The sequence below is a fragment of the Coccinella septempunctata genome, chromosome 7, assembly GCF_907165205.1.
Source record: "Coccinella septempunctata chromosome 7, icCocSept1.1, whole genome shotgun sequence".
In the NCBI taxonomy this organism is placed as follows: domain Eukaryota; kingdom Metazoa; phylum Arthropoda; class Insecta; order Coleoptera; family Coccinellidae; genus Coccinella; species Coccinella septempunctata.
This window is the reverse complement of record NC_058195.1, coordinates 16,317,970-16,345,537: the sequence shown is the minus strand read 5'-3', so window position 1 is coordinate 16,345,537 and position 27,568 is coordinate 16,317,970. Positions and strand designations below refer to the sequence as shown.

The window sequence follows — 27,568 nt, the reverse complement described above, 5'->3', positions numbered from 1 at the left end:
TTCGGGTTTGATCCTTCCAACATGTTGTTTATCTCTTCTTCCAATAGATTGTTTTGTGGTGGCTTATACGCCGAGGTTATTTCGACTCTTTGCCTTTTTAATTCGGCAATAATCGTCACTTTTTCTGTTTTTCCTTGTGTTTTGTCGGATCTACTTTTAAAGTAGTGTTTCAGATCTGTTCTCACCAATATTGCTACTCCTCCTCCGGTGTTTGTAATTCTGTCACATCTATATGTTTCATAATTCATGAAATTCAGTCGTCTGTTCCGGTTTATTCTTGTTTCCTGTAGGGCTTTAATATCAGGTTGTCTTTCTGATATTATTTGTTCTATCTCGGCTTTCCGAGTGTTGATCCCGTTTATGTTCCACGAGATTATCTTGAGGGATTTCTTCCTAATATCCGTAAGGTCCATTAATTCAGTTTACTAAATAATGCTTGGAGTTTTTTCTCCATTTCCCTCTCAATTTTCAACATTATCTTGTTGAAAATTTTTTCCGTGAAGATATCTAAATCATCGGCTGATTCAGATATCTTTTTCTTCTCCTGTTGACTGTTCACAGCCTGTTTCATTGTAAGCTTCTTCTGTCCTTCTTTTTTCTGAACGGGTTTTGGAGTCTCCCCCTTCTTTTCCTGCTCTGTAGGTTGGGTCTTCGCTACTTCCTGAAGTTTTTGTTCCGAAGTTGTTGTTTTTGTTACCTTCTCTTTCTGTTCAACTGATTTTCGGGAATTCTTCTTTCTGGTCACCAACTTGAACTCGCTACATCCTTTGTAGCTAGCTGGATGGCCCTCTTCTCCACATAAGACGCATGTGGCATTTCTCTCTTCACCTTTTCTGGTGAGTGTGCAATCATTGCTCCTATGACTTCCTGAGCACTTCACGCATCTCCACGGGAAGGAGCATTTGTTCTGTGCATGTCCGTACCTTTGGCATCTAAAGCACTGGCTTGGACTTTCTGCCTTCTTTTTTGGTTCGACTGTAATACAAAGGTTGTAGAGTCGTTGGATGTCGAATATCTCCTTCTTTTGGGTTTTAACCAGATATAATGGTATCGGCTTTTTCGTTTTGTTTGATGTCATTTTAGACACCTCAGCATCATCGATTCCCTGGAATTTCAGGTTATTTTTAATCAATTCCAGATCTGCGTCTATTGGAAGATGCCTAATGACGGCGTAAATTTTCTTTTCCTCTTCCATCTGGTATGTGAAATACTCCTTTCCAAGTTGGTCGAAGAATTTAGTTATTTTTCTGTAGTCATCTACTGTTGTGGCTATAATCTTGATTCCGTCTCTCACTACAGTAGCCCGGTTATAGCTGAATTTCTTGTTTTTTTTTTTTTTTGGTGTAGCAGGGGGAAAATCTGCAAACAGACGAACACACCCTCTCCTGAGGGGGAACAGTGTGGGGATTCTCACTCTCTGAGCTCGAGACCCACTAAAAACCCTTAACTGCTTCTTCATAGGTTCCGGGCATTTTGCCTATTAACCAGTTGACTCTTATGGTTTCTGGACTCTCACACGATCATAGTCGTGTTGATATTTGTATGCTGCCTATAGCTTTTATAGGTTAAGCTCTTCTTTGGTTACATTTAAATACTTAACTGATCTCTGGGTCTTCGGTGGTAGGTTCTTGACCTTCTAGCTTCTTCCGTTGGATCGTAGTCGACTAATCTTCGTAGTTCCTCATTTGTATGTTGTTTGGCTTTGTCGAATATCCTTTCCGCCTTTCTCTTCATAAATTCTGTAACTGGTTCCCATTCCAAGTCCTTGTAGATTTGTTTGTTCCTAACAAACCAGGGTACGTCCATCGCCATTCTAAGGAGTTTATTCTCAGTGGCCTGTATTTTCTTGATGTGGGTCTTGGCTGCGAAGCCCCATGCCGCCGATCCATATGTGAGTTGTGGTCGCGCAATTGTTTTAATCATCGTCAACTTGATGTTCTTATTCATGTGACTTCTTCTGCCTATGAGTGGATAAAGTTTACTCATTGCGGCTTTTGTTTTATCAACTGCACATTTGATGTGGTTTTTCCATGTAAGTCCTCTGTCAAGCGTCACTCCTAGGTATGTTGCTTCATTTTTCCATTCAACCTCTTCTCCATCAACTTCAAGGTTTTCTTCCATCCTCAATCTTCTCTTTTGCAGTAATATTGCTTGAGTCTTTCTTCCATTGATTTGTATTTTCCATTTGATGCACCATTTGAGTAATTCATCTATGGCTTCCTGCAGTCTCCGGTGTATGATCTCTGGGCGTCGATGTCTGAACGCTATTCCTGTGTCATCTGCGTACAAGGTGAGCATATTTCTAGCATTCTTCGGGATATCATAGACGTATATTACGTAAAGCAGAGGTCCAAGTACCGATCCTTGAGGCACTCCCGCTTCCAATTGTCTGGTTTGAGAGGTTGCTCCATCTATTTTCACATAAAAGTTTCTATTCCTCAGATAGTTCCTTATAATCTTGCACAGCTTGGTCGAATATCCTGCTTTTTTCATCTTGTAGATTAGGCCTTCGTGCCATACTCTATCAAAAGCTCTCTCGATATCCATCAGAACTAATCCTGTGGCCTGTCTGGTCTGCATTCCTTCGGTGACGTATTCTATGAGCCGTAGTAATTGGAGTTCAGTCGAATGTTCTCGTCGAAACCCAAATTGTTCGGGTGGAATTATCTTCAACATTTCTGTTTCCTCATTCAGCCTTTTAGCGATAACCCTCTCGACGATTTTTCCTAGTGCTGATAGTAGGCTGATTGGTCTATTATTTTGAGGAAATTTCCGTTCCTTTCCAGGCTTGTTGAAAACTATCATTTCTGCTGTTTTCCATCTCTTTGGGTAGTATTCGGTCCTCATCACTCCGTTTGTTATATTCGTCAAGGCTGCTATTCCTTTTTTAGGCAATTTCTTCAACATATAATTCGTTATCCTATCTTCTCCCGGCGCTTTCCTGTTTTTCAATTTCATTATGATCTCTTTGATTTCTGTTGGTGAAGCCGGGTTTGGAATGATTTCGGTTTCCGGTGGTTCCATCATCAGTTCTTCATTTGCCTCCACTTCTTCTTCTAGATCTTTATTGTCATCATCATTTCTGTAATTTATTCTGGCTTCTCTCTCAATCGAGTCGGCAAGTGCTTCGGCTTTTTCAAGTCTCGTATATACCATTCCGTTTGCTCCATGCAGTGGAGGTATAACTGTCTGTTCTCGTCGTAAGCGTTTTTGCATTTTCCAAGCCGAGTGATCTATTGTATTCAGTTTCCTTAATCTCTGGTGCCATCTGTTATTACGCAGTTCTGTTAAAGCATTTTTCAATATCTGGCTATGCTTATTCAGTTTCTTCTTGTCTTCTTCTCTTTTTGTTGTTCTGTAGATTTTTCTGAGTCTTCTGTTCTTTTTTATAAGTTCCTTTATATCCCTTGGCGTATCTCCGTGTGAATGTTTCGGAATTGGTTTCCTTATTCTCTTGGTGCTTTCTTCATAGGCTTCTTTTATTTGATATTCCAATTTTTCAACTGCTTCATCTAATTCATCCCGGATGTTTATTTGGGGAATTTCCGTGATTTTCTCCTGAAGTAAATTCTTATATTTCTCCCAGTCTGTGCGATCCTTGGTTTGTGTCTCTTCTTCGTTTCTTGGGCCATGTCCCACTATGAATTCTATGGGATTGTGGTCTGAAGTTCCGTCTTCTATTGTATCAATGCTGATTTCTTCAGTGATGTCTTTCATCACGACAATATCCAGTACATCGGGTAGTCCATTTACTCTTGGTATGTAGGTCGGTATATCAGGTCCTATTACAACTGCATTAAGTTTTTCAGCATAAATCTTCAGTCTTCTCCCGTTGGTATTTTCCACCCGACTATTCCATTCCTGCGATTTGCAGTTAAGATCACCAATTATGATTTTAGGGTGTCTTCCTTCTAGTAGCATTTTTAGATCCTCTTCCAGCATGTCCTTATCCGGTGATTTATAAGTTGAAATAATCTTCACTTGTCCTCGATTAGTATTCACAATAATCGATATTGCTTCTACTTCTTGTCCATTGAATATTTGGTCGAAATGGTGATCCATATTCCTTCTAGCCAGTATAGCAACGCCACCTGTGCTGTTAGGTCTATCATTTCTGTAGATATCGTAATTGGGAAATGCTATCCGAACGTTGGCGTTAAGTCTTGTTTCTTGGGTTTCTTGGAGAGCTATGACATCCGGTCTCTTCTCTTCAATCAGTTCTTCGAATTCTGATCTGCGGGCTCTCAATCCTTCGACGTTCCAAGAGACAATTATGAGATTGTTCTTAATCGTCGTTTCAGCCATTAAATATTCTTAATAATTTGCTGCATCTTCTTCTCAATCTCTTTCTCCAGATTGTGCATCATCGTGCTGAGGAGGTTTTTCGTGAACTTATCTAGTTCCTCAGTGATTCCAGAAATTCCTTTCCTGGTTTCGGCTTTTTTGACGGTTTTTGACTTTTCCATCTTTTTCTCTGGATTCTCCGTGTCTTTGACCACTTTGGTTGCAGTTTCCTGGGGTTTCTTCACTTCCGAAGAGTTTTGGGATGGCCTCGGTGTATTTTGTGTTGGCCTCGAGCTGGTCTGGTTCGATCTTGGCAATCTCTTGGTCTTTTTAGTGACCAATTTCCATTCGCTACATCCCTTGTAGCTGGCTGGATGTCCTTGCTCTCCGCAGAGAACACAAGAGGCATTTCGCTCCTCGTTCTCCCTGGTTAGCGTACACTCCTTGGAGCTGTGATTACCGGAGCATTTCACGCACCTCCATGGAAAAGTGCACTTACTTTGGGCATGTCCATATCGCTGACAGCGGTAACATTGTCCAGGCCCGGTCGTCCTTCTCTTAGGTTCAACAACACAGTTCATGTTGTAGAGCCTTTTCACCTCGAAGATACCCTTATTCTGGGTTTTAACCAGCAATAAGGGCATCGGCTTTTTTGTTTTATTTGAGGTCATCCTTATGACCTCAGCATCGACGATCCCTTGATCCTTGAGGTCGTCAAGGATCGTCGGGATATCTGCATCCAGCGGTAGGTATCTCACTACCGCGTATATTTTCTTTTCTTCCTCCCGTTGAAGAGTGTAAAACTCCCTATTTATTTTATGAAGGAAGTCCGTCATCCTTCTATGATCATCGGCGCTTTGTGGGACGATTCTTATACCGTCCTTTACTGTCGTCGCTCTTTGGTATTTAATACCGTTTCGCATTAACGCGTTGGAAATTGACGTCCATTCGGACGTACCTCTCAGGGTGACAGGGGGGATTTTTTCTTTCCTCTCCTCCACAGGAGTGTTTTTCTGTTGAGCTGAGGCTGTACCCATCGTCGTGATGGGTGGAATTTCACCTTTTTTAGGTATCTCCGTTGCTTTTTTTGCGGTCTCTTCGTCTGAAGATGCACTTTCTTTACGCGCGCGTTTTGTGGGTGGCGCGTTCTGGGTTTTTGCAACTTGAGTTGCAAAATTTTTCTTCTCTTCCTGTTTGGAGGAATTTTTGGGGACTGCTACCGGCTTTGCAATTTCTGCAAATGTGGGAGATTTATGTGCCGAAATGTGTTTTGCAATTTCCGCAAAACTAGGGGATTGAGGGGCTTTACTCTTATTAACTTCCTCTCTCAAGAGGCGTATCTCCCCGACCAACTGAGCTACGGTTTCAGTTAATTTATTCATTTGAGCCTTCAATTGCTCATTCTCTTCTTTGAGCCTTACAAGCTCCTCTGCTTCTCTATCGCTGAATTCTTCAGTGTCCGTAGCTTCCATGTAGGAGCTCTCATTGTCTGAGACCTCCGACATGGCTTTTTGTCCGTATTGAACTATATAAGGTATTTCTGTGTAATAATGAATATTGGAAATACTCACTAATATGTTACTTCTAAGCTATGTGGCTAAGTTATATATTTTCTATACTATGAGAAAACTAAATCGACTCACCAGTGATATCCGTGGAACCAGCGATCTTGGGGGTGATCTGGACTCGACACTGAACACACTGAATTTGAACGAATTTCCGCTCTATAACACATACACTTATAGAACTTACAAAAAACTTCGGAAGTTTCGTAGACGGAATCAAAAATTCCGTAGCTTCGCTAGTGTACACTTTCACTTCGACTTTCTCTTTTACAACACGAGAGATGACGTATCGCACTGCTTCGCTAGTGTACACTTTCACTTCGACTTTCTCTTTTACAACACGAGAGATGACGTATCGCACTGGTATCATTCAACACATCTACCTGCTTCAACGTCTCGAGGTGAATTTCTTGGTATAGAGAGCTTTTGAGATCTCTACCCAATCTGATGTACCAATCATCATGATGGGTGGGATTTTATCCCTTTTAGGCACTCCCGTTGTCTGCTTGACGGTCTCCTCATCAGAAGAGGAGCTTTCTTTTCGCGCGCGTTTAGTTGGGGGCGCATTTGGGGCCTTCGCAACCAACGTTGTATCATTTTTTCTTGTTTCGGGTTGTGAAACAATTCCTTTAAGGGAATTATTTTTGGAACCCGCTACCGGTTTTGTAATAGTGGCGTAAATGGGGAATTTTGGCATATTATTTCGGGTCATTTCCTCTCTCAAGAGGCGCATCTCACCGACCAACTGTGACACAGTTTCGGTCAGTTGGACAATTTGAGCTTTCAACTGGCCATTTTCTTCTCTGAGCTTTACAAGCTCCTCGTGTTCGCCTTCGCTGAATTCTTCAGCATCGGTCGCTTCCATGTAGGAACCCTCATTATCTGAGGTTTCCGACATGGTTTTATACTAAAAAATCTCAAAATATCAAACAATTTGAAAATAATAAAATATTCAGAAATCTTCACTGAAATAGTCTAATATAAAACTATGGTATAAAGCCGAAAGTTTTCTACGCTATGAGAAGAATCAGACAAAAGATACGAAAAATAAGCTCACCTGATGTTTTCTGCCAACGAGAAACAAATTCTGGACACTGAGGATGAACACCAACTTTGAAAATTTTAACGAATTAAAATTCCGATAACAAATATAGAACCTACACAAACTTCACAGTCGGAATCAAATATTCCGTAGCTTTGTTAGTGGGCACTTTCACCTCGAACTTCTCTTCCGCTTTCTCTTTTATAGCACTAGGAGCACTATAGCACGTCTTCTTTTGTCAAGCGAATGACTCGGACTGTCGAATGTTGGACAACGGTACCTGAAAGTAGGTATAGGAGTAGATGGATGCAACCAATCATGACGTTGCTGCAAGGTAGGCAGTACTCTTGACGCCAACGCTTCCAGAATCATAAAACCTGCTGAAATCGCTGGACTAGTTGCCAACGAGACAGACGGTTGACAGACACTGAACTGTCATCGTTATCAGAAGGAGCGGCGAGGGAGCGAAAAACCACAAAATACCCTGGTGTGAGCACCTCAAAATCAGAACGAGAGTTGAGGAATGCCTCAACCTGAGCGCAGACGGTGAGAACCTCCGTGTAAGCTATTGCTCGCCGATAATGCGAGTTAGGCAACCTAATATTCACGACTAAACACTCAGATCAACCATGGTTGAAATAGATTCAACAATCGAATCATGGTCATTATTGATCATCGGGAATATCAGTTTTCTAGAAATTGTCAACGAATTTGCGAGAATGAAAGCTAGAAAAACAAGAAGAAAAATAACTATTGATGATACAGGTGTACTCTTTTTTCATTTGATGTTCTCTAAGCTTATTGAAAAAGTGGATAACCTACGATAAGTCGGACCACCAAATGTCTACTGGCTGTTCTGCTGGAGGACTATCAACATAAACGTTACACAGATTGATTCACATTCATTTCTATTATTTTCAATCCACAAATGACACCCCTTTTTAGTTTTCGAAATTTACCTGGAGTATACCAAAAATAATGCGTAATTCGATTAAAGTACTGTTGACAAGATTTCGGAGAGCAATTTGAACATTTATAGTTTATTTACTTCGATACTTTGTTTTATTTCATTTTGGTTTCGTTCCATATAGCAGTTTTCAATCAATCGATTACAAATTTTTTATACCCAATAAGGCTGAGAAAATGTTATTGAATGAGGTGCTATAAGAAGAGCTTTCTTTTTTGAATTGGCTAAGTTGGGGAGCAGTGCTATAGAGTAAAACGATGAAGCCCGCATTCTAACGATCATATTAATGGCAAAAATTTCACGACCATTTGATTGATTTCCTCTAATAATTTCAGGAAACCCTTGGTAGATATACAAATGCAAATTTATTTTTCAGTTATCATAATATCCCGTATCTTCGAGAGGTACACCTTGGAAACGAAGTATCAGGCAATCATGAATCAGCTCAATGAATTCATGAAAAACAAAAAATTACCCCTGGCGATGAGAGATCGTCTCGTTCAATATTACGAGCACAGGTATCAAAAGAAATATTTCAAGGAAGAAGTTATCACAGCTATTTTATCAGGTAAAATATTCTGGGACGTTATTAAATTCTAGGCTGAAAGTATTCAGGGAATTTCATCCGACATTCATTTGAAATGCGTTGTTTAAAATATGTCCAGCAGAAAAAAGTTTAATCATTCATTCGTACACTGAGTGATATAGTAGAGATAATGAGCTATATACAGGATTGACTTGCATGTATACCGCAAAAGTATAATATACCATATACATATAAAAATTGTCAAGATTTGTCTCATATTTAGATTATTATCGAGATAATCGATTCCAGCAGTTAGATCGAAAATTATTTTTTTACCAAATTCAAATCTTGTTCAATATTAAAGAAAACTCACACATCCTAAGCACTCAAGACGGTTATTCATTGCTCAATCGCAGGCGATTCTTTGAAATACAGTCTTGAATATTTTGAGGATGAGGGCGGTTCGATGAAACTGCTTCCAGAGATAAAGAAGCAAATAATTAAGACCACATCAGTGATGTGACGTTTTTGAATATATTTTTTCATAATATAGTAACGAAGAATGCGTTGGTGCAAATTACTCTGACGTGACGTGGGACCACATCATAATGCGCATGATTCAAAAATTTTACAAAGGGATTGTGACTTGATCCTCCGTCACGTCATGCGTCAGTGGTCTGTATACCTTCAGTGGTATTCTCTTCTCTTTTTGTCCCATATGGATGGAGTGGAGATAAGGATGAACTATTAGCAACCTCTGCAATTTTATTTTCATCTCATTCACAGAAAACCTTAGAAAAGAAGTGAATATAAATGTTTGCAGACAGTTGGTTAATGTAGTGAACATTTTCTCTGAACTTCCACCAAACATTTTATCCGATGTGCTTGGACATTTGAAAGCTGAGGTTTATCTTCCGAACGACATCATTATAAAAGCTGGAACAGTTGGTGACTGCATGTACTTCTTGGCCAGTGGAACAGTTTCAGTTTACACACCTTCAGGCAGAGAGGTTAGACTTTCAAGCATTATCGACAAAAATTATAGTTATGATGTTATGATTAAGTGGACACATGACGTCGAATAAAAGCCATAATATGAGAGTAAAATACTATACTTCGTCTAAGATTGTCTAAAAATTCCTTTTGTAATATCTCATACTATTCAAAATGATATGAGATATTACAATATTCTTATACTCGCCGTAACACTTGCTGGCATTTCACAACTATACAGGTAAGGTGAGGCTTTTTTTTTTCAACAGAAGGTATAACTGATCAAAATGAAGCGTATCACCAAAAATCACCTTTACAAATATTTCAAAATGACAAAGTTGAAAAAATTTTTAAATGATTACTGAAATATATCTTAATACGACCCCAGACCGTTTGTTAGCTGAATAATCGCAAAGAAGTGGGAAAAAACTCATCTCCTGATTCAGCCATGTGATTTCGTTCACGATATTTACGTGGTAATGAAAATGGAAACTTAGGATTGCCGAATTGTTCTCATTATTTTTCAGTAACTTACACGATTTTATGAAATGGCGCATTTCGATGTCAACTAACAGAAGAGACTTAGGACACAAGTGTAAGAAATAGAATGATACTTCCAAATCTCATCAATAAAATTCGTCTAAATTATTAACGAATTTTTTCACAACGGGCATCACAATCTTCTTGTTCGAACATTCCAACAATCGTCGTAAAAATGGGATGAAATGAAGATGTTTCCTCATGTTTCATAACACTTTTTCAACATAACTAACATAAGCACCTTCAAGAAACTTCCTCGATTTTCTTCCTTTTTTTCACCCTAAATTGCAGGATACAACGATTATGATTCTCTCAATAGTGAACTGATGCATCTAATTCGATGAACTTGGCACTGATCATTGTCCAGCCATTTGTTTATATTTTTTGTGTTTTTGTGATGCCGGAGTCACCTTTCACAGTCCCGTACTTGAAATTCAATGAAATTTTGTCGAACTAGGGGTTGTACCTCAGCACTCTTGGATATTTTATATAGACAATTTTTGGTTGAACGACTTATTTTGATGAGTTCTACCTTCTGTCAAAAAAAGCCTTATTTTTGAAGACACCCTGTATAGCAATAGTATAGCTCAGATGCTGCTCCTATTCAGGTCGTAGTTGTCTGAGTTTGCTGTGTTTGTGAACATAGATGTGTCTATGTCTGTGGTTTGCACAATGAGTTTAATAGACCACTGAATAATGACTCATAACTCATAAGTGATTTATGAATGTTCAATGGACCATCAGTAAATAACAATACATATATCACTAGTGATTTATGAATGTGATAATGCTCAGACAAAGGGATAGACTAATAGATTGTAATAACTTTATTGACTGATATTGGTGAAAATATAATAAATGAGTAGATAATAATAGATATATTAAAAATTATTCCTCACTTAATTACGAATAATTATTTTTGCGTCACTTTTGGAAAAACCTTTCAGTCAACAGAAAATTTTTTCTCGTAATATTTTGAATTTTTTTATTTTGTTTTGTTAGGTTTGCCACTTACAAGATGGGGCGTACTTCGGAGAAATAGCTTTGATATTGAAGAATACCAAAAGGACAACAGATATAATAGCCATCGAAGTGTGCGAAGTTTATAGGTTGGATAAGAAAGCTTTCAGATCCTGCTTCAAGTATGACAGATATGGGGTTTTTGAAAAAATGCAGCAGATTGCTGAGCAGAGGCTACAGAAAACTGCATTACTTGAAGAAACTTACAAACTGGAATTATTCCAGAAGGCGTATACAGAAAAGCTGTAGTATTTCATTTGGTCGAAAAGAATTTTTATCTGTGTTAATTGTTAATTGGAAATTAATTAAGTACTCAAATTAATAAATTTTCAAATCTTATGTATTTTTAATCCTCTTCAGGTGTCTATAATCAATAAGTATACTCGTAAAACTGAGAGACAAATAGATAAGAAGTTGAACATCATCAGATGAGTAACGATCCTTGAATATGTATGAGACATGAAATATTTGGCATTCACAGCATTTACTGTTTGTTTATTCTTGATGCTCTTCAAGTAAAAGTTATAAATCGATCGACGCAGTGTCAGGTTAGCCGATATCCAATCGTAATTAGTGGAAAACTATGTATATATTTCTAAAATCCCCAATAATGGACACATAACATAGCTGTACTAGTTCCCTGGTGAGTACATGCACTTCATATTCCTAAGTGGTAAATTGTCTATGACCACAGCTTTAGGTTGTTGGGGAGTAATTGAATTCAAGTGCTCTCGCCAGCTATTATCTGTACTTGAGAACACTTTCCTGGGAGACTCCGAACAGAATATGAGCAGATTTATGTTCATGAGATTTATACGAGGCCTTTAAAAATGTTATGTTATTAGGCTCCGAACGGTATGTAGCAGCACAGAATAATTCAAAGCCAAATACCACAATCATTTATAATGACTTTATTATCAAAATATAGTATCAACGAAGAACACACCTATCTCAGTACAAGGAATAGTGCTTGTCCTGAAAATATTTCTCATATTTTCTTCTCTGAGAATGAAATTTTTTTCAGTTATCAAACATCAAACCTCCACGATTCGTATTCGGTCGTCTCTGAGGTTTTTCAAAGATTGTGATATTGAGGTGGAAAGTTTCTGTTTTCTATATGAGTTGACTGAATTTCAAGGTAGGCAATGAATGATGATGAAGGAAGTATTGAAGATAAAAGAAAACAGTACTTCTTAGAAATCTTAGGGAGACTGTAATAGATATTGAATCAAAGTATTTCACTCTAACTCCTCTGGGTTTGTGGGATTCACCACGAGATACAGGAGCAGGAGTTGTTATCAGGCTCAAACTTATATACAAATGCGGAAACTAGTTCCTCCTGAACGAAAGTTCAAATGGAATTTCAGATTTTCTAAGCTTGTGTCTGTAATATATCATTATAAGGACAAGAAAAAGGGTGCTTCGAGTATAAACTGCTCCACAGAAGTTGAGGAACTTCACAAATTGTGGGAATATTTCGATAGATCCCATTTTTTTTCACAAATTTTTTCAATATAAAACCGGATTGTTTACTCACTTATCTAACTCATTATTCTGCCCATGTCTTCATAATCTTAGCAATTCTGAGAGAACATTCCTTTTTAGTATTTGAAGTACTCAAAAAATTTAAAAAATTCAGTTCAGTAGAGAGCCTTCGCATGCTCTCGATAAGATTCTTGAAGTAGACTGGATCAATTTCTCTCCAGAGCTGTTGTAAATAACTTGAGATCTTGTAGTGTATAAGGAGGTTGATGAGAATCCAAAGCTCCTTGTAGCTAGTTCCAAGCGTGTTCAATGGGATTGAGATCTGGCGACCGAGGGGGTAGGGCCAAATGCGAATTGAATTTCCAGAGCAGCATGAAACACAAAAATAATATTGTCAAGGACTTGCTCTATGTAAATCTGCACACTCATGGTAGCCTCAAGCACCTATAAATCTTCTACATCCATTGAAACAAATGAACCGTTGAATCGATTTGCGGTTTCTGTGCACCAAAGAATTCGTCCATATCTCATCTCATCTGTGAAAAATACAGACCTCAATTGATTGTTCAAATTCACGTGACCATTCGGCCTATTCCTGTAAAAGTTGCTTGTGATTTTGAGTAGAATCTCTTTGAAAACTCATCGAAAATGTAAATTGACGTCTCGGAGTCCTCAAAAAATTGTTTCCATCAAGACTCCAGAAGCATTCAAAAGCCGATGTTTTTTTTTATGTAGCATGGGAAAAATCTGCAAGTCAGACGAACCACCTTCTCCTGAGGGAAACGAGTATGGGGATTCTCACTCCCCTGAGCTCGAGACCTACTAAAAACCCTTAACTGCTTCTTGAATATTGGTTCCGGGCATTTGCCTATAAACCGTTCATCTCTTAGTCGGTTTTCTTCTCGCACACTATCGTGCTGGGATTAATGTGTTTATCCTCTATTGGATAACACTTTATTGGATTTTTCAATAAGTTTCTGTTCTTATTTTAATCTCTTTTAAATTGATCTCTTGGTCTCCTTCGGTAAATTCGTATCCTCCTTTTGTCTTCCTCTGGGTCGTAGTCCACCAGTCTCCTGAGTTTTTGATTCGGATGGTTTTTCGCTGTTTCGAATAATTTTTCTGCTTTTCTGTTCATGAATTCCGTTATGGTTTTCCAGTTAAGGTCCCTATAAGTCTATCTATTCCTATCCAAGGTGCATCTATTGCACATCGTAGCAGCTTGTTTTCAGTGGCCTGAATTTTTTTGATATGGCTCTTTGCCTCGAAACCCCAGGCAACTGATCCATAAGTCAGTTGAGGCCTAGCAACGGCTTTGATTATCTTCAATTTTGTCTCTTTCGAAATGTGGCTTCTTCTTCCTATCAGAGGGTAGATTCTATTCATCGCTGCTTTCGTTCTGTCGATTGCTTGTTTGATATGATTTTTCCAAGTAAGTCCCTTGTCAAGCGTTATTCCTAAATATTTGGCTTCATTTTTCCAGTCGATTTCTGCGCCGTCAACTTCTAGATTCTTTGTGGGTCGCAGTCTTCTCTTCTGAAGTATTATTGCTTGGCCCTTTTGTCCATGTAGCTTGATTTTCCACTTTATGCACCAGTCATTTGTTTCGTCAATCGTTTCATGTAGAACTCGTTCTATTACTTCTGGGTTGCAGTGTCGAGATGCTATGCCTGTGTCCTCAGCATATAACGTTAGCATGGTTCTTGGATTCTTCGGAATATCGTGAATGTAAATTTATACAGAAGTGGCGAAAGTACTGACCCTTGGGGTACTCCAGCCTCTATATCTCTTGTTGTGGAGCGTTCTCCTTCCACCATCACATAAAATCTTCTATTTTTGAGATAATTCCTCATCAGCTTGCATATTTTTATCAAATATCCAGCACATATCATCTTATATATTAATCCTCTATGTCATACTCTGTCGAATGCTCTGGCTGATTTATTTTGGAATCCCTCTGTAATATATTCTATGAGCTTTAATAATTGTTGCTCTGTTGAATGCTCTCTTCTGAATCCGTACTGTTCTGGTGGTATTAGTTTCAGATTTTCGGTTTCCTCATTTAGCCTCGTGACTATAATTCTTTCTACTACTTTTCCTTACGCCGACAGTAGACTTATCGGTCTGTAGTTTTGTGGGAACTTCTCCTCTTTGAATGGTTTATTGAACACTATGCCTTCCACTGTTTTTCATTTTTCCGAGTAGTGTTATTTATAATTCCATTCGCGATATTTGTTAGAGCAGCTGTACCTTTTCTAGGTAATTTCTTTAACATAGAATTCGTTATTTTATCGCTTCCGGGGTGAAACTTCCTCATTGTCCTCATGAACTTCCTCAACTTCCGTTGAGCAGTATATATATACTTCTTCAGCCAAACCCGCTCAAAATTGCTCCTCCCTTTTGCCATAGTACACTCTATCTGTCAATATTATTCGTGTGAACTACCAAAAAGATTCACCCCTTTTGTTCGCTCAAGAAAATAATGACTTTTGACTTTTTTCAATTTTGAATTCCGGATCTAGAAATGACAAAGTGAAAATATTATCACAACGACTTCGATGGTTCAATAATTTGAGCAAACGATGTGTTAAGATTAGTTTGAGGAGTTGATTGCTGATATTGAAGAAGCAAAAATAAATAATTCATTTTTCAAAATGCTAGTGCATTTAAATATGTATTCGAAATTTTCTCGATATAATCAACAAGGATATTAGGTAGTCCTTTATTTTTCGAATTGGAAAAAACTAAGCTAACTCAATGCTCTTCATAAGTATCACCTACATATATCTAAATTTATCCGTTACGAATTTGAGCATATCACCCTGTGCCAAGCATTGTCAAGTGACGAAAAATGTCAATGCCACATATCTGCACCATTCCGCACGAGACTTCTCGTACATATTTGCCGTACAAAGAAGGCAGTAAAAATGTATTTCAAAGGTTCTACAGGTGTTTTCGACATTGGTGCATGGTTTGGAAAGGACATCCGCATTTCTCTCATTATTATAAGAGCACCACGGTCTACTTGGAAGAACGTAAATCCCATGCTTCTAGCAAATATTTCTACATTATACATCCTATGAGCAGATTATGGTGAGCTTTTCATTACTTATAAGTGGGTAAACGTTTATTTGAAACGAAATTATCTGCGTGAGTAGCAGGAAAATTAATCATTTATTATCTAGGTGCCATGTTTTCAATACATTATACGGGGTGTTTTCTAATTGAATGTCAATATTTATGGGGGTGATTTCTGGGCTCATTTTAAGAAAGAACTTCATATGAATATATGTAAAGTTTTCACGTCACTGACTATATTCAATTATGAGCAAATTTGATCTCTTGAATTTCTTTAGTCCGACTCACAGGTTTCATCTAAAAAAAAATCTACGTATGTCTCTACAGGGTGATATTGTCATATGTATGTATTAACGATATTGTCATGATCATGCGGAGAAATGGTTTTTATTTTTTTGAGCGGAAAAAGTGAATTGGATTGAAAAAAGTCAAATGATCAACTTTGGTGAAAAATGATTGGGAATTTCAAAAATAATTCTGATTTCAGGAAAAATCTGTGGCGTACCATCAATGTCAGCCAAAATAGTTAGGTCAAATTACGCACGAACGCCACTGGTGGAAATGAAAAAAAAAAGTTACAGAAAATGCTTCTTGATTCATAGTACATGTATGACAAATTTCATTGAAATATCTAAATTGTTATTGTAGATATTAATAATAAATTATTTATTTTTGAAAACTTTACCACCCTGTACCTCAGAAGGTGAGACGTTTAGGACATATGTTCATATGACGTTTTTTTCTTGAAATAGGCCCAAAAATCACCCCCATAATTATTGACATTCAATTGAAAAACATCCTGTATACTCCATTCACTTTTATTTTAGCAGTCGGTTGGCAATGGAAATTTTACACATTTCACTCTGTATAGTACGAAAATGTGGGGTGATGACGCTTGTCAAATTATTTTTGGGTTTTGAATCAACGCTATGTTGCCCGTTCTACGTGAAAGTTTCTGTTATTACGTATTTTATCACAATGTCAAATCTCTTCGGAAAATATGTGACGAACATAATTGAAGTTTATACAAACTCATTGAAGGCATACCAAATCCAGTTATTGGCGTGGAAAATACAAGAGATCAGTATACACAAGCTTGAGCAGAGTTAACCGTTATCTTCTTTGTATAAAGTTTGAATACGTTACATCAGTTGTAGATTTCGAAAATGTTAACCCGAAAATGAAATGCATATAATGCAGTGGTTGGGAATGGGTATCTCCCGAAGGAATTAACAGATAATTACAAGAATGTTAAATTCTTCAAAGAAAATCATCTTGCATCCATATAAGTAAAAGGAATTGAAGGAAGTTTCAAGTCAAGATGAACTTCACCTTTGAACAAAAATTTCACATGAATAAACAATTAACAAGACAACTGGCACGTAGTTGTGGCTGTTCATCTTAATAAATTGATATAATAATAATAATAATTATGTATTTATTGGTACCTTAAGACATTTAGAACGTATAGGACAAGTCAAATGAAAAATAGAAAAAAATCCATTTTCGGGAACTTATTCTACGATGACATTAATCGAAAATCCAGTAGTAAACTTTTCGCATTAATTCACTCAAACATAAAATTCTCGAATGCCAGCACTTTTTTGGGGTTTCCAATAGAAGGAAATTTTTTGTCACCCTCTTCATTCACAATCTTTCTGATTGTGGAAATATTCAACTGAAATATACGTCGTTTAGATTCAGATGAAACATTATATAAATTCTCTTACATTGAATATGTACGCTACCGTCTGACGTATATTGTGGATTTTAGAATATCAGGGTATTACTATTTGAATGAGCGGCCTGAATTCTAAATAGCACTTCCTGAAACCCTGTATCTTTTTTCAATCACTTTCGGCATTTTCGTAATAAAAATTGATATTAGTTGTGGTAACGGCGTTATGACATAAACGACATTTCATGTGTGCCAACCTTACTCCGTTCTAGTTACAAAAACTTGAGAAAATTATTTCATGGCTAACCGACTGCTAAAATAAATGTGAATGGAGTATGTTTATTTCGGTGACTTCAAATTGAGATTTGAGACTGAAAAATAAATAATTGTATGGATTTTCTAGCAGTGATTGGTGTTTGGAAATGATAAGCAATATAGCAAAATTTAATTTCGCAATACCAGTACCTATTATTGAATGATAATTAGACTCGAAGAATGTAGCCTCCACCTGTGATGAAAAATTTTCTTGTCATTAAAATGTAACGTATCTTTCCAAAAATGAACGCACTTATCCAACATATGAAGAATTCGTACAAGCTCGTTAGTCCTTGATTTATTATAGTCATTTCCATCATTTCAAATAATATAATAATGTTCCACAATTATTCATATGCCTCTGCAGTAACATATCGAAATGCAGAGTTAGATTATGAGTGAATGATCTCTATTTTTCAGTTTTTGTATGGAGGTGTTTTATATTTTTTCCTACATATACGCTTTTCTGTATTACCCAATGTTAGCGTCTTTCCAAGATATTTATGGAACTGATTACAAGTTTGACGAAACCGAGAAGATTTTTCATGTTATTTTCACTTTGGAGATTATTGCTAGACTTTTTATTGGAAGAACGAATTTTGCGCTCAAAGTTATAACCCTGGATCAAAGAAAAATAATCAGGTGAGATGTCATTAATTAATTCAATAAGTTTTAAGCCATTTGAAACGCGGAAAATTATTTTGTATTTTCGTACCTACTAATACCTAATTATGATGTATACAATTACAATTACAATGGAGATTTATATAAATATTCTATTATTTTTAAATTATAGGGAACATTCGATAAGGTTGAGTTAGAATTCATAGACCTAATAACAATATTATTGAAACGTATTGCATTATCCTTGATTGCAGATCATATCTCTGCAGTGTTGTGTTCATCGGTGATATTTGTGGAGCATTACCTGTACCTTATATGAACATAATAACCGATAACTGTAATATTACGTATATCTTGATGATTATGAGAACAGCAAAAATTCTGAGACTCAGATCCTTCGTAAGATACTGCAACGACTTGTTGAAGGTGAGAGCAATGACAGTACTTTATATAAACCAACAAAAATAGGAAAATTCTTGGACGAATTTTTTTTTTTTTAATTGTGAGGATCTTCAATCGGTTCTAACAATTCCTGCTCATACAGGATGTTTATGGGGGTGATGTTTGGGCCCATTTTGAGAAAAAACTTTGTATGAACATATGTCCTAAACGTCTTGCCTTTTGAGATACAGTGTGGTGAAGTTTTCAAAAATAAATAATTTATTATTAATATCCACAATACCACTTCAGATATTTCAATGCAATTTGTCATACATGTACTATGAATCACTTTTTTTTTATTTTCACTAGTGGCGTTCGTACATAATTTGACCTACCTATTTTGGCAGACATTGATGGTACGCTACAGATTTTTCCTGAAATTAAAATCATTTTTGAAATTCCCAATCATTTCCTACCAAAATTGATCACTTGACTTTTTTCAATCGGATTCACAGTTTCCGCTTAAAAATAAAAACCGTTTCTCTGCATGATCATAACAATATCGTTAATACAAACATATGATAATATCACCATGCAGAGACGTATGTAGATTTTTTTTTTTGTATATGTATGACAAATTTCATCGAAATATCTGAAGTGGTATAGTAGTGTCCGTGAAGTTAGCACCCACTTTTTCGAAAATGAAGAAATTTTTTTTTGCATTCGTTAGTAACTCGTTAGTAACTATTTGTAACACCAAAATTTTCGTTTGTACCTTAAAGATACTGGTAGAAAAACACCGCATTCCGCTGGGTGCTAACTTCACGGGCACCCACTGTTCGATTTTTCGCGAAAAATAAAATACACTTGGAAAGTCCATCGTTAGTAACTATTTGTAACACAAAAATTTTCGTTTGTAACCTAACCTATGATGGGAAAATAACATCCCCAAAACGTGAAGTTAGCACCCACATTTCCGAAAATGAAGATAATTTTTTTTGTATTCGTTTGTAACTCGTTAGTAACTATTTATAACACAAAAATTTTCGTTTGTAACCTAACCTATGATGGGAAAATGACACCCCCAAAATGTTAAGTTAGCACCCACATTTTCGAAAATGACGAAAATTTTTTCTGCATTCGTTAGTAACTCTTTGTAGCACCAAAATTTTTGTTTGTACCTAAAAGAGACTGGTAGAATAACACCGTATTCCGATGAGTTCTAACATCACGGCACCCACTGTTCGATTTTTCGCGAAAAATAAAGTACAGTTGGGAAGTTTATCGTTAGGAACGACTCGTAACACACAAATTTTCGTTTGTAACCTAACCTATGATGGGAAAATGACAACTCCAAAATGCGAAGTTAACACCCAATTTTTCGAAAATTAAGAAAATTCGTTCTGCATTCGTTCGTAACTCGTTAGTAACTATTTGTAACACAAAAATTTCCGTTTGTACCGCATTTCTCAGGGTGCTAACTTCAAGGCCATCCACTGTTCGATTTTCCACGAAAAATAAAGTACGGTTGAGAAGTTCATTGTAAGTTACTATTAATTTTTTTTGCATTTGTTTTTGTAACTCGTTAGTACTCTGTTACTAAATGTTGGACACACATCATTTTTCATTAGTAAACTACTCTTCAATTGACAACACCCCATAAGTGCAAAATTAGCATATATACACATTTTGGAGAATTCTGAATTAGTGTATTGCTTTCTCCGTAAAATGAGTACTTCCTTTATAACTACATATTTGTGACACAAATTTCTGTTTTTTTTTAAGTATTTTTTTCATGGAAATTTTTGTCTGGGGCCCAATGTTTGTGCTCGAAGTAACTTTGTATTTTTATCCATACCCACATATTTCACATCCCATTCATATTGATTTTTATCCGTAATTTCAACGAGCAGTCGAAGAATTGTCAGGTAGAAGGAAAAATGAAATAAACGTCTTTATACCCAAGCCTTTCACCGTCTCATCAATTTTAGGTTTTTTGAATATAAATTGAATAAAATTTTAAGAGAAAGTATATTTTCAAAATAAATTTACATGGTAAAATATAAAATTTTTCAAATACTATACAATAGTAGGTGGACGTCAAGTACCACTGTTTTTGGTACAATTTTCATTTTTTTGGACATATCATTGTATAACCCCAGCGCTCCATCATTTCTCCGACAGATAGCAATGTAGTGTCCCAAGCTCGTCCTAGTATGTGATTTCTGGTAACGTACCAAACCCCGTAATATGAGCTGATGTTCAAAAAAATTCAAATTCAAAGGCAAATTTTCCAACTTTACATTTTTGGCTTCACTCGTATCAATGAAAATTAGGTGCTGAATGCATTGTCCACTAATGTGGAAGCAGAGAATTCTCTAGAGAATTTACTCGAAAATTCATGCGCCGTGAATTATATACCGTTGCATACGCACTTTCGGTAGAATTCTCTGTTCAGTTGCATACAAAATAATCTCTGCCGTTTTCTTGCGAGAATTTTGTAGAGAATTCTCCAGAGAAATCTCGGCTGTTGCAAACGGGCTTTAGAACACATTCTGCAATTAAACTGTCCTTGCAGTGATTCCAGAAGCGTGTTTTCGAGGTTTTTAGGCTTAGTCAGCTGAATGGTTTTATACATTCGTGTGAACATTTCTTCGTGAGAGCATTCCATGCACTTTTTCTGATAAAATTGGCTACCCGATCCTTCGGTAGCTAATGTACTGAGTAGGTTGAATATTTTAAGATCTTCCTTATTTTCATTAATTTCTCGTTGGAAAGCCCTACCCAGGCAACACTCTTCCCAGACTAAGACTTCTCCGCGAGATCTCTGGGAGGTTATAATGAGGATCTTATGCGAACTCCTATTGCGAGGTCTCGACGATCGCTATGTGTCTTAACTAAGCGACATTCTCACTGGTGTACGCAGGAGAAATCTCAGAGACCCCACATTGCTTTTTCAGGTTTCATCTTATTGCGAGTACCAGAAGATGTCTCAAACTTAACATCAATCAGCAATTCTTATTGCGACTTTCTGAAGTTATCCCGAATATAACCAGAATAATAAATTCTCAATGTGAGTTCCTAAAGTTACCGCGAACGTGACATGAATGAGAAATTCCCAATGCGAGTTCCTCAAGTTATCCGAAACGTTGCCTGAATGAGATATTCTTATTGCGTGTTCTTGAGATTTTCCTAAAAATGTGTATTAGCTAACTTCGCATTTTGAGGGTGTCATTTTACCAATATATGTTAGGTTACAAACCTTGTTACAAATAGTTACTAACGATGGACTATATTCTAATAAGTAATTAAGCACCCAGTGGAATGCGATGTTTTTCTGGCATTATCTTTGAGGTACAAATGAAAATTTTCGTGTTACAAATAGTTACTAACGAGCTACGAAAGAATGCAAAAAAAATTGTCTTCATTTTCGAAAATGTGGGTGCTAACTTCGCATTTTGGGGGTGTCATTTCTTCATCATAGGTTAGGTTACAGACAAAAATTTTCGTGTTACAAATAGTTACTAACGAGTTACAAATAAATGCAAAAAAAATTATCTTCATTTTCGAAAATGTGGGTGCTAACTTCGCATTTTCGGGGTGTCATTTTTTTATCTTAGGTTAGGTTACAAACGAAAATTTTCGTGTTACAAATAGTTACTAACGAGCTACGAAAGAATGCAAAAAAAATTGTCTTCATTTTCGAAAATGTGGGTGCTAACTTCGCATTTTGGGGGTGTCATTTTTTCATCATAGGTTAGGTTACAGACAAAAATTTTCGTGTTACAAATAGTTACTAACGAGTTACAAATAAATGCAAAAAAAATTATCTTCATTTTCGAAAATGTGGGTGCTAACTTCACATTTTGGGGGTGTCATTTTCCCAATATAGGTTAGGTTACAAACGAAAATTTTTGTGTTACAAATAGTTACTAACGAGTTACAAACGAATGCAAAAAAAATTATCTTCATTTTCGAAAATGTGGGTGCTAACTTCACGTTTTGGGGATGTTATTTTTCCATCATAGGTTAGGTTACAAACGAAAATTTTTGTGTTACAAATAGTTACTAACGATGGAATTTCCAAGTGTATTTTATTTTTCGCGAAAAATCGAACAGTGGGTGCCCGTGAAGTTAGCACCCAGCGGAATGCGGTGTTTTTCTACCAGTATCTTTAAGGTACAAACGAAAATTTTGGTGTTACAAATAGTAACTAACGAATTACTAACGAATGCAAAAAAAATTTTCTTCATTTTCGAAAAAGTGGGTGCTAACTTCACGGACACGGTATAGTAGACATTAATAATGATTGATTTATTTCTGAAAACTTTACCACCCTGTATCTCAAAAGGTGAGACGTTTAGGACATATTTTCGTATGGAGTTTTTTTCTCAAAATGGGCCATAGAATAAGCCCTATAAATATTGACATTCATTTAGGAAATACCCTGTATAATTAACCGGATTCTTTCTCCCCAAGATTCAAACTAGAGGTTTCTCAACTATAAAGTTTTGAACAACAGACTATATGACTTTCACAAAAATGATTCAATTTTCACATTACCACATCAATCCAATATACAGGGTTTCCCACGCATGGTGGGGTTTACGGACAATAATAGAATTGTTCTGAAAATTAGGCTACTATTAGGGTTCTGATCAATCTGACTTACGGCCGTTTTCAATAACCTATCTATCCATCAAAACTGTGGATAGATAGATACTAGGGATAGACAAATCTGTCATTCTGTGCTTGTTTACGTTTCAATATTCTATCTGCAGATAGCGATTCTTACTGGCCGCAGCGATCTATCCCTTCCTCTGAAATGAGGTCAGATTGACAACCAGAGATAGGAACTTTCATTATATATGCGCCTATCTGCGTTTCAAAGAAATTTGAAGTAAACCATCGATTGTAAAAATTATCTACGGTAGTTCAGTTTTTTGATCTGTCGAGTTCGAGCAGTAAGGGGTAGAGATAAGCGTTGGAAATTGCTATCAGGGTGCATTTCAGTGCTTTTTTCTTAACAATTGAATTGTAATTAATTTTGAAAAATGGATTATTTGAGTAGCGACGATAGCGACATGGAATTATTAGAGATGATTGATGATGGAGAAAGTGAATCGGAAGAGACCCAAAAGGTTTATAAAGCACGAGTTGATTACATGATTATTTTGAATGATTACGAGTTCACATGTAGAATTCAACTGAGCAAAGGTGCTGTGAGTGAATTATTGGATTTAATTAATCCATATTTGAGGGCGCAATGTGGGAAAATTGAAACCGAAGAGTTGAAGGATTCGGTCAATCTTCTCCAACTCTCCTCTTTCAATTTATTGTTGGTAGCATTAATAGCTCTGCTGGTAATAACCCCATCAGCTGCTACAAATTGTACCAAACGCATGGCCTCTTCTTTAGTCTTTGGTTTTGATTTAGGCTGCAAAAATCATTGCCTTCAGAACTTGAAATTAATGAAAAATGAATATCGATAACAACGGCGCTTTTATTTGAAGGTACTCACGGTTGAGGAATTCATTTTCAAGTATTGCGTGTTTGAGAATCTCGATCAACAATTATTGTGATGTATTTATTGCCGTATGCACCGTTCATTGAACGACGTTTAAGCATAGAATCTCTATGGGAAAAAAGACATTAAGAAATTGAGCTCGTTTAATGAAATGGCGCATACGGGTATGTAGTCATACACACACGATTAACCTTCTATACATAATATTCAAATATTTACACTTTCTAACACACTCCAATATCTCAACCGCTAGAAATGAATAAATGATGTGAGGTCTTATATTAGTGTTCTGTGGTCTGAGCTGAATAGATTCCTATCTATCCTTGCCTTGAGATAGACATAGGCATAGAGACATGGACTGAGCAATGCCAGCATGAAATTGGCTATTTATTAGAAAGAGAGAAAAGCTCGTCGGGACATACCTTTCTCTTTTTTGTTCTCATAGAGGTGAGTGTAGACCAATCAAAATTCTAGAAAAAGACAACTGCATTCCCGACGTGTTTTTCTCTCTGTCACTTTTTTTGACCGTATTTCATGCATAGATATAAAGGGAAGGCACAGACCATGTCTCTATGTCTATGGAGATAGATAACGTTCAAACCATAATTGTGAAATGCAAACCATAGATAGATAACTACAAGGATAGATAGGCAGACAAACTGGAGATAGCGATCTATCCCTTATCTCGGATATGTTATTGAAAACGGCCGTAAATTATTTTCAATATTCCGACGTTGCCGCTCGTACGAAAAAATACTCCAAACTTCGTTATTTCAAATGGAACACCCTAGTTATTATAACCTTTTCGCTTCTTTATCCTCATCTGAGTATTTTTGTCTAGTGCTTCCCTATACCTTTTCGTGATACTAAAATATTAACGGCTTTCCACAAAAAATTGCCAAAAACAGGGATCCATTGAAATAGGCACAGAAAAGACATTCTACACTTTAGGAAGCTGAAATTTTGACAATATGTCTTTGATATCCCGGAGATGAGTTTCGTGTAGAATAACTGGGTTTGTGATATGCATGCAGAAAGAGAAAATTAGATAAAAATTAAGATTTTCTATTTGAAAAAAATCAACTTTTTGCCTTTAGTTCATCGAATGACAATACGAAGAATTTTGGAACAGCATGTATATAACGAACCAGGTTTTTTTTTCTACACGAAAATCATACTCAGGATCTTAGTGACTTGTTACAAAATTTCAACCTTCACAAAATATGAAGTGTATTTGCAGTTTTTCGTTCAAAAACTTGCATATCTCCGAATTATCAGGAATCAGATGAGGTTGAAGAATCGAAAAAAGTTATAATAAATAGGTTATCCTACTTGAAAGAACGAAGTGTGTAGTAATTTTTCCTATAAGCGGCAACCTCATGACCTTGAAAATATTTCAGTCAGATAGATAGGAATCATAAAACATCATACCCAAATTTTCAGAATAATCCAATTAGGTGGGGAGCTCAAGAGGGAAATTCTGGGTTTACTCTAGCGTGTCAGATTAAAATAAGGGGTGATACCTCCCTGTAGAGTACCTCTGCCAAAAATTAGACTTGCATAAAGTGGGAATCGTCTAGGTCTAGAAAAGCCTGTCAGAATTGTACATACTCGAACGTGTCAGATTAAAATATATATGGACTACATATTGAGAAGAATACATTCTCTTAATCTGACAATTGCCAAACTTGCAAAAAAAAAACGTCACGTGTACATTGTCAAGCGCCGTGGATTTTTCTTATTCTGAAGCTTATGATTCAAGAATAACAGAAAAAATATACTGTCAGTTTCAGCAAGCCGAAACCATAAAGGTGGCTATAAAAATCACGAAACAATTTTATAATTATCTCCTTCCCTGGGCTTCGAATCGTTTCAGCAATCATTAGAGAAGTTGTAAACCAACTTTTTTTCCAAATTTCATTCGAAGTAATTCTTTCTATGAGCATAAGTTTTTGAGATATATGGTGATGAATGTACAGGGTGTCCGAGTTAAAGTGCCCCTATTATACCTTATTGTGAAAACTACAGGAGCTAGAATAAAAAAATGAAGACAAAACATGTCTATAACATTTATTATTTATAACCCATCTTAATCCAGGGTGCTCCGTTTCTTCCCTGTTGGTATCAACTTTCTTATTTTAAACAGTACACTATGTATATTACTGCACTTTTGAATTCCTTGTCAAATTTTAAGGTGATTTTTGTATGACAACCATGGTCCTATATAGCAACGATTCTGAGATATTCGACTTTTTCGTACAGCTGGTACCAGTTTTCTAATGTATGTATCAAAATCAAATTTTGTCCAGCTTTTGTTTTGTCAACATCTTGGATCATACGTTATATCTCTATTTTCAGCAATCTGATATACAGGGTCTTCAAAAATTAGTGTTCAATCAAAACTTCATTTTTTCAAATGACAACCTACATTCTTTTCTTGTTCATCATATAGAGCAGGTTAAAATAAGCGAGAAATGTATTCACACTTTTTCTGTGAAGTGAATAGTTTTGAGAAATATGGATGAAAAACTGGGTCCAATTAACATATCCTTTTTTTTTACCATTTTCAACTCTTGCCTACGGCCAGCCTAACCACGCAAACTGTCAAATTAACATGAATTTATTGTCTGAGACATGTTGGGCATATATTATAGTATCCTCTTCTGACACGCTTGAGTATGTACAACTGTCGATTATTTTCACGTCCTTGAAAACCTGCATATACTTGACCCACCGCTGAAACTGCATACAGCATAGAACCTAGAACCTAGAATCGTGGGCTCCCCAGCTATATATGAGCCCTTCTCCTTAAATGTCTAATTAGGTCACTCACCATGGGAAACTCTGTATAAAGGTTTTTCTGAGACTCGAATAGGATTTTAAATCTGCGGTCAAAAATCAGCACCCATTCTCCCTCGTAAATAATTGAGTCTGAAAACATCGTTCACAGGTACTCAAAGTAACTGCACACATGGGATTCCTGAATTTCTTCATAATAGCAACCATAGGCTTCCACTGGTTTGTATGCACCTATTACGGAGTACATGCGCTGGGCGGTGTGCTGAGAAATCAGTATCTTGCTAAATACACATGGATATTTCGGTTCCAAGCGAAAAATGTTTCTGGATCTACTTACATTGAAACATCCTTCAGAACAATGGGGATTCTATTGTGTGAGTATGGAAACTCATCATCGTATTGCTCCACTGAAATCTTTATTACAGCGTCGATTCATGTTTTCAATTTGGAAATCTGTTCTTGCTATTCGAGTTCTTCAAGGTAGAAACAAGAATTTGTTGCGAAATAACTCTTTCCGTCATACAGAAAGAAAGATAAGGAAAAAACTGCATTTGATGCGAATAACGATTTAAATAAATTTTCGTAGTAGGTAATGCGAACAAGTAGGAGCGGTTCCCTGCTAGTTTTATACTCTTCACATTGAACGACAATTTTGTGGTTGGAATAAAATGTTAAGTGTGAGTTAGGCTGGGTCTGTTTTCAGATTTGGAATAGTAAGGAAAAACGAGCCCGAGAATGTGTCAT

The 27,568-nt window shown here is 36.5% G+C and overlaps 3 protein-coding genes across 7 annotated transcripts in view; 2 read left to right on the top strand and 1 right to left on the bottom strand.

Annotated features, from left to right (window-relative positions):
• Positions 1-11,258, top strand: part of LOC123316469 (potassium/sodium hyperpolarization-activated cyclic nucleotide-gated channel 2-like) — a 43,615-nt gene extending 32,357 nt beyond the window's left edge. For all 3 annotated transcript variants that reach the window (XM_044902555.1, XM_044902554.1, XM_044902553.1), the window contains 3 exons: positions 8,235-8,426; positions 9,171-9,394; positions 10,920-11,258. In XM_044902555.1, the coding sequence (XP_044758490.1) occupies positions 8,235-8,426; positions 9,171-9,394; positions 10,920-11,186 (683 nt within the window). In that variant the 3' untranslated portion in view covers positions 11,187-11,258. The remainder of the gene's footprint in view (positions 1-8,234; positions 8,427-9,170; positions 9,395-10,919) is intronic.
• The window catches only part of LOC123316468 (potassium voltage-gated channel protein Shaw-like), a 229,838-nt gene that overhangs the window by 70,262 nt on the left and 132,008 nt on the right, over positions 1-27,568 (bottom strand). The window lies entirely within an intron of this gene.
• LOC123316475 lies at positions 15,246-27,192 on the top strand. The gene is made up of 3 exons (XM_044902564.1): positions 15,246-15,515; positions 17,914-18,135; positions 26,976-27,192. The coding sequence occupies exons 1-3, from the start codon at positions 15,274-15,276 to the stop codon at positions 26,986-26,988; spliced, it is 477 nt and encodes a 158-aa protein (XP_044758499.1). The 5' UTR covers positions 15,246-15,273; the 3' UTR covers positions 26,989-27,192.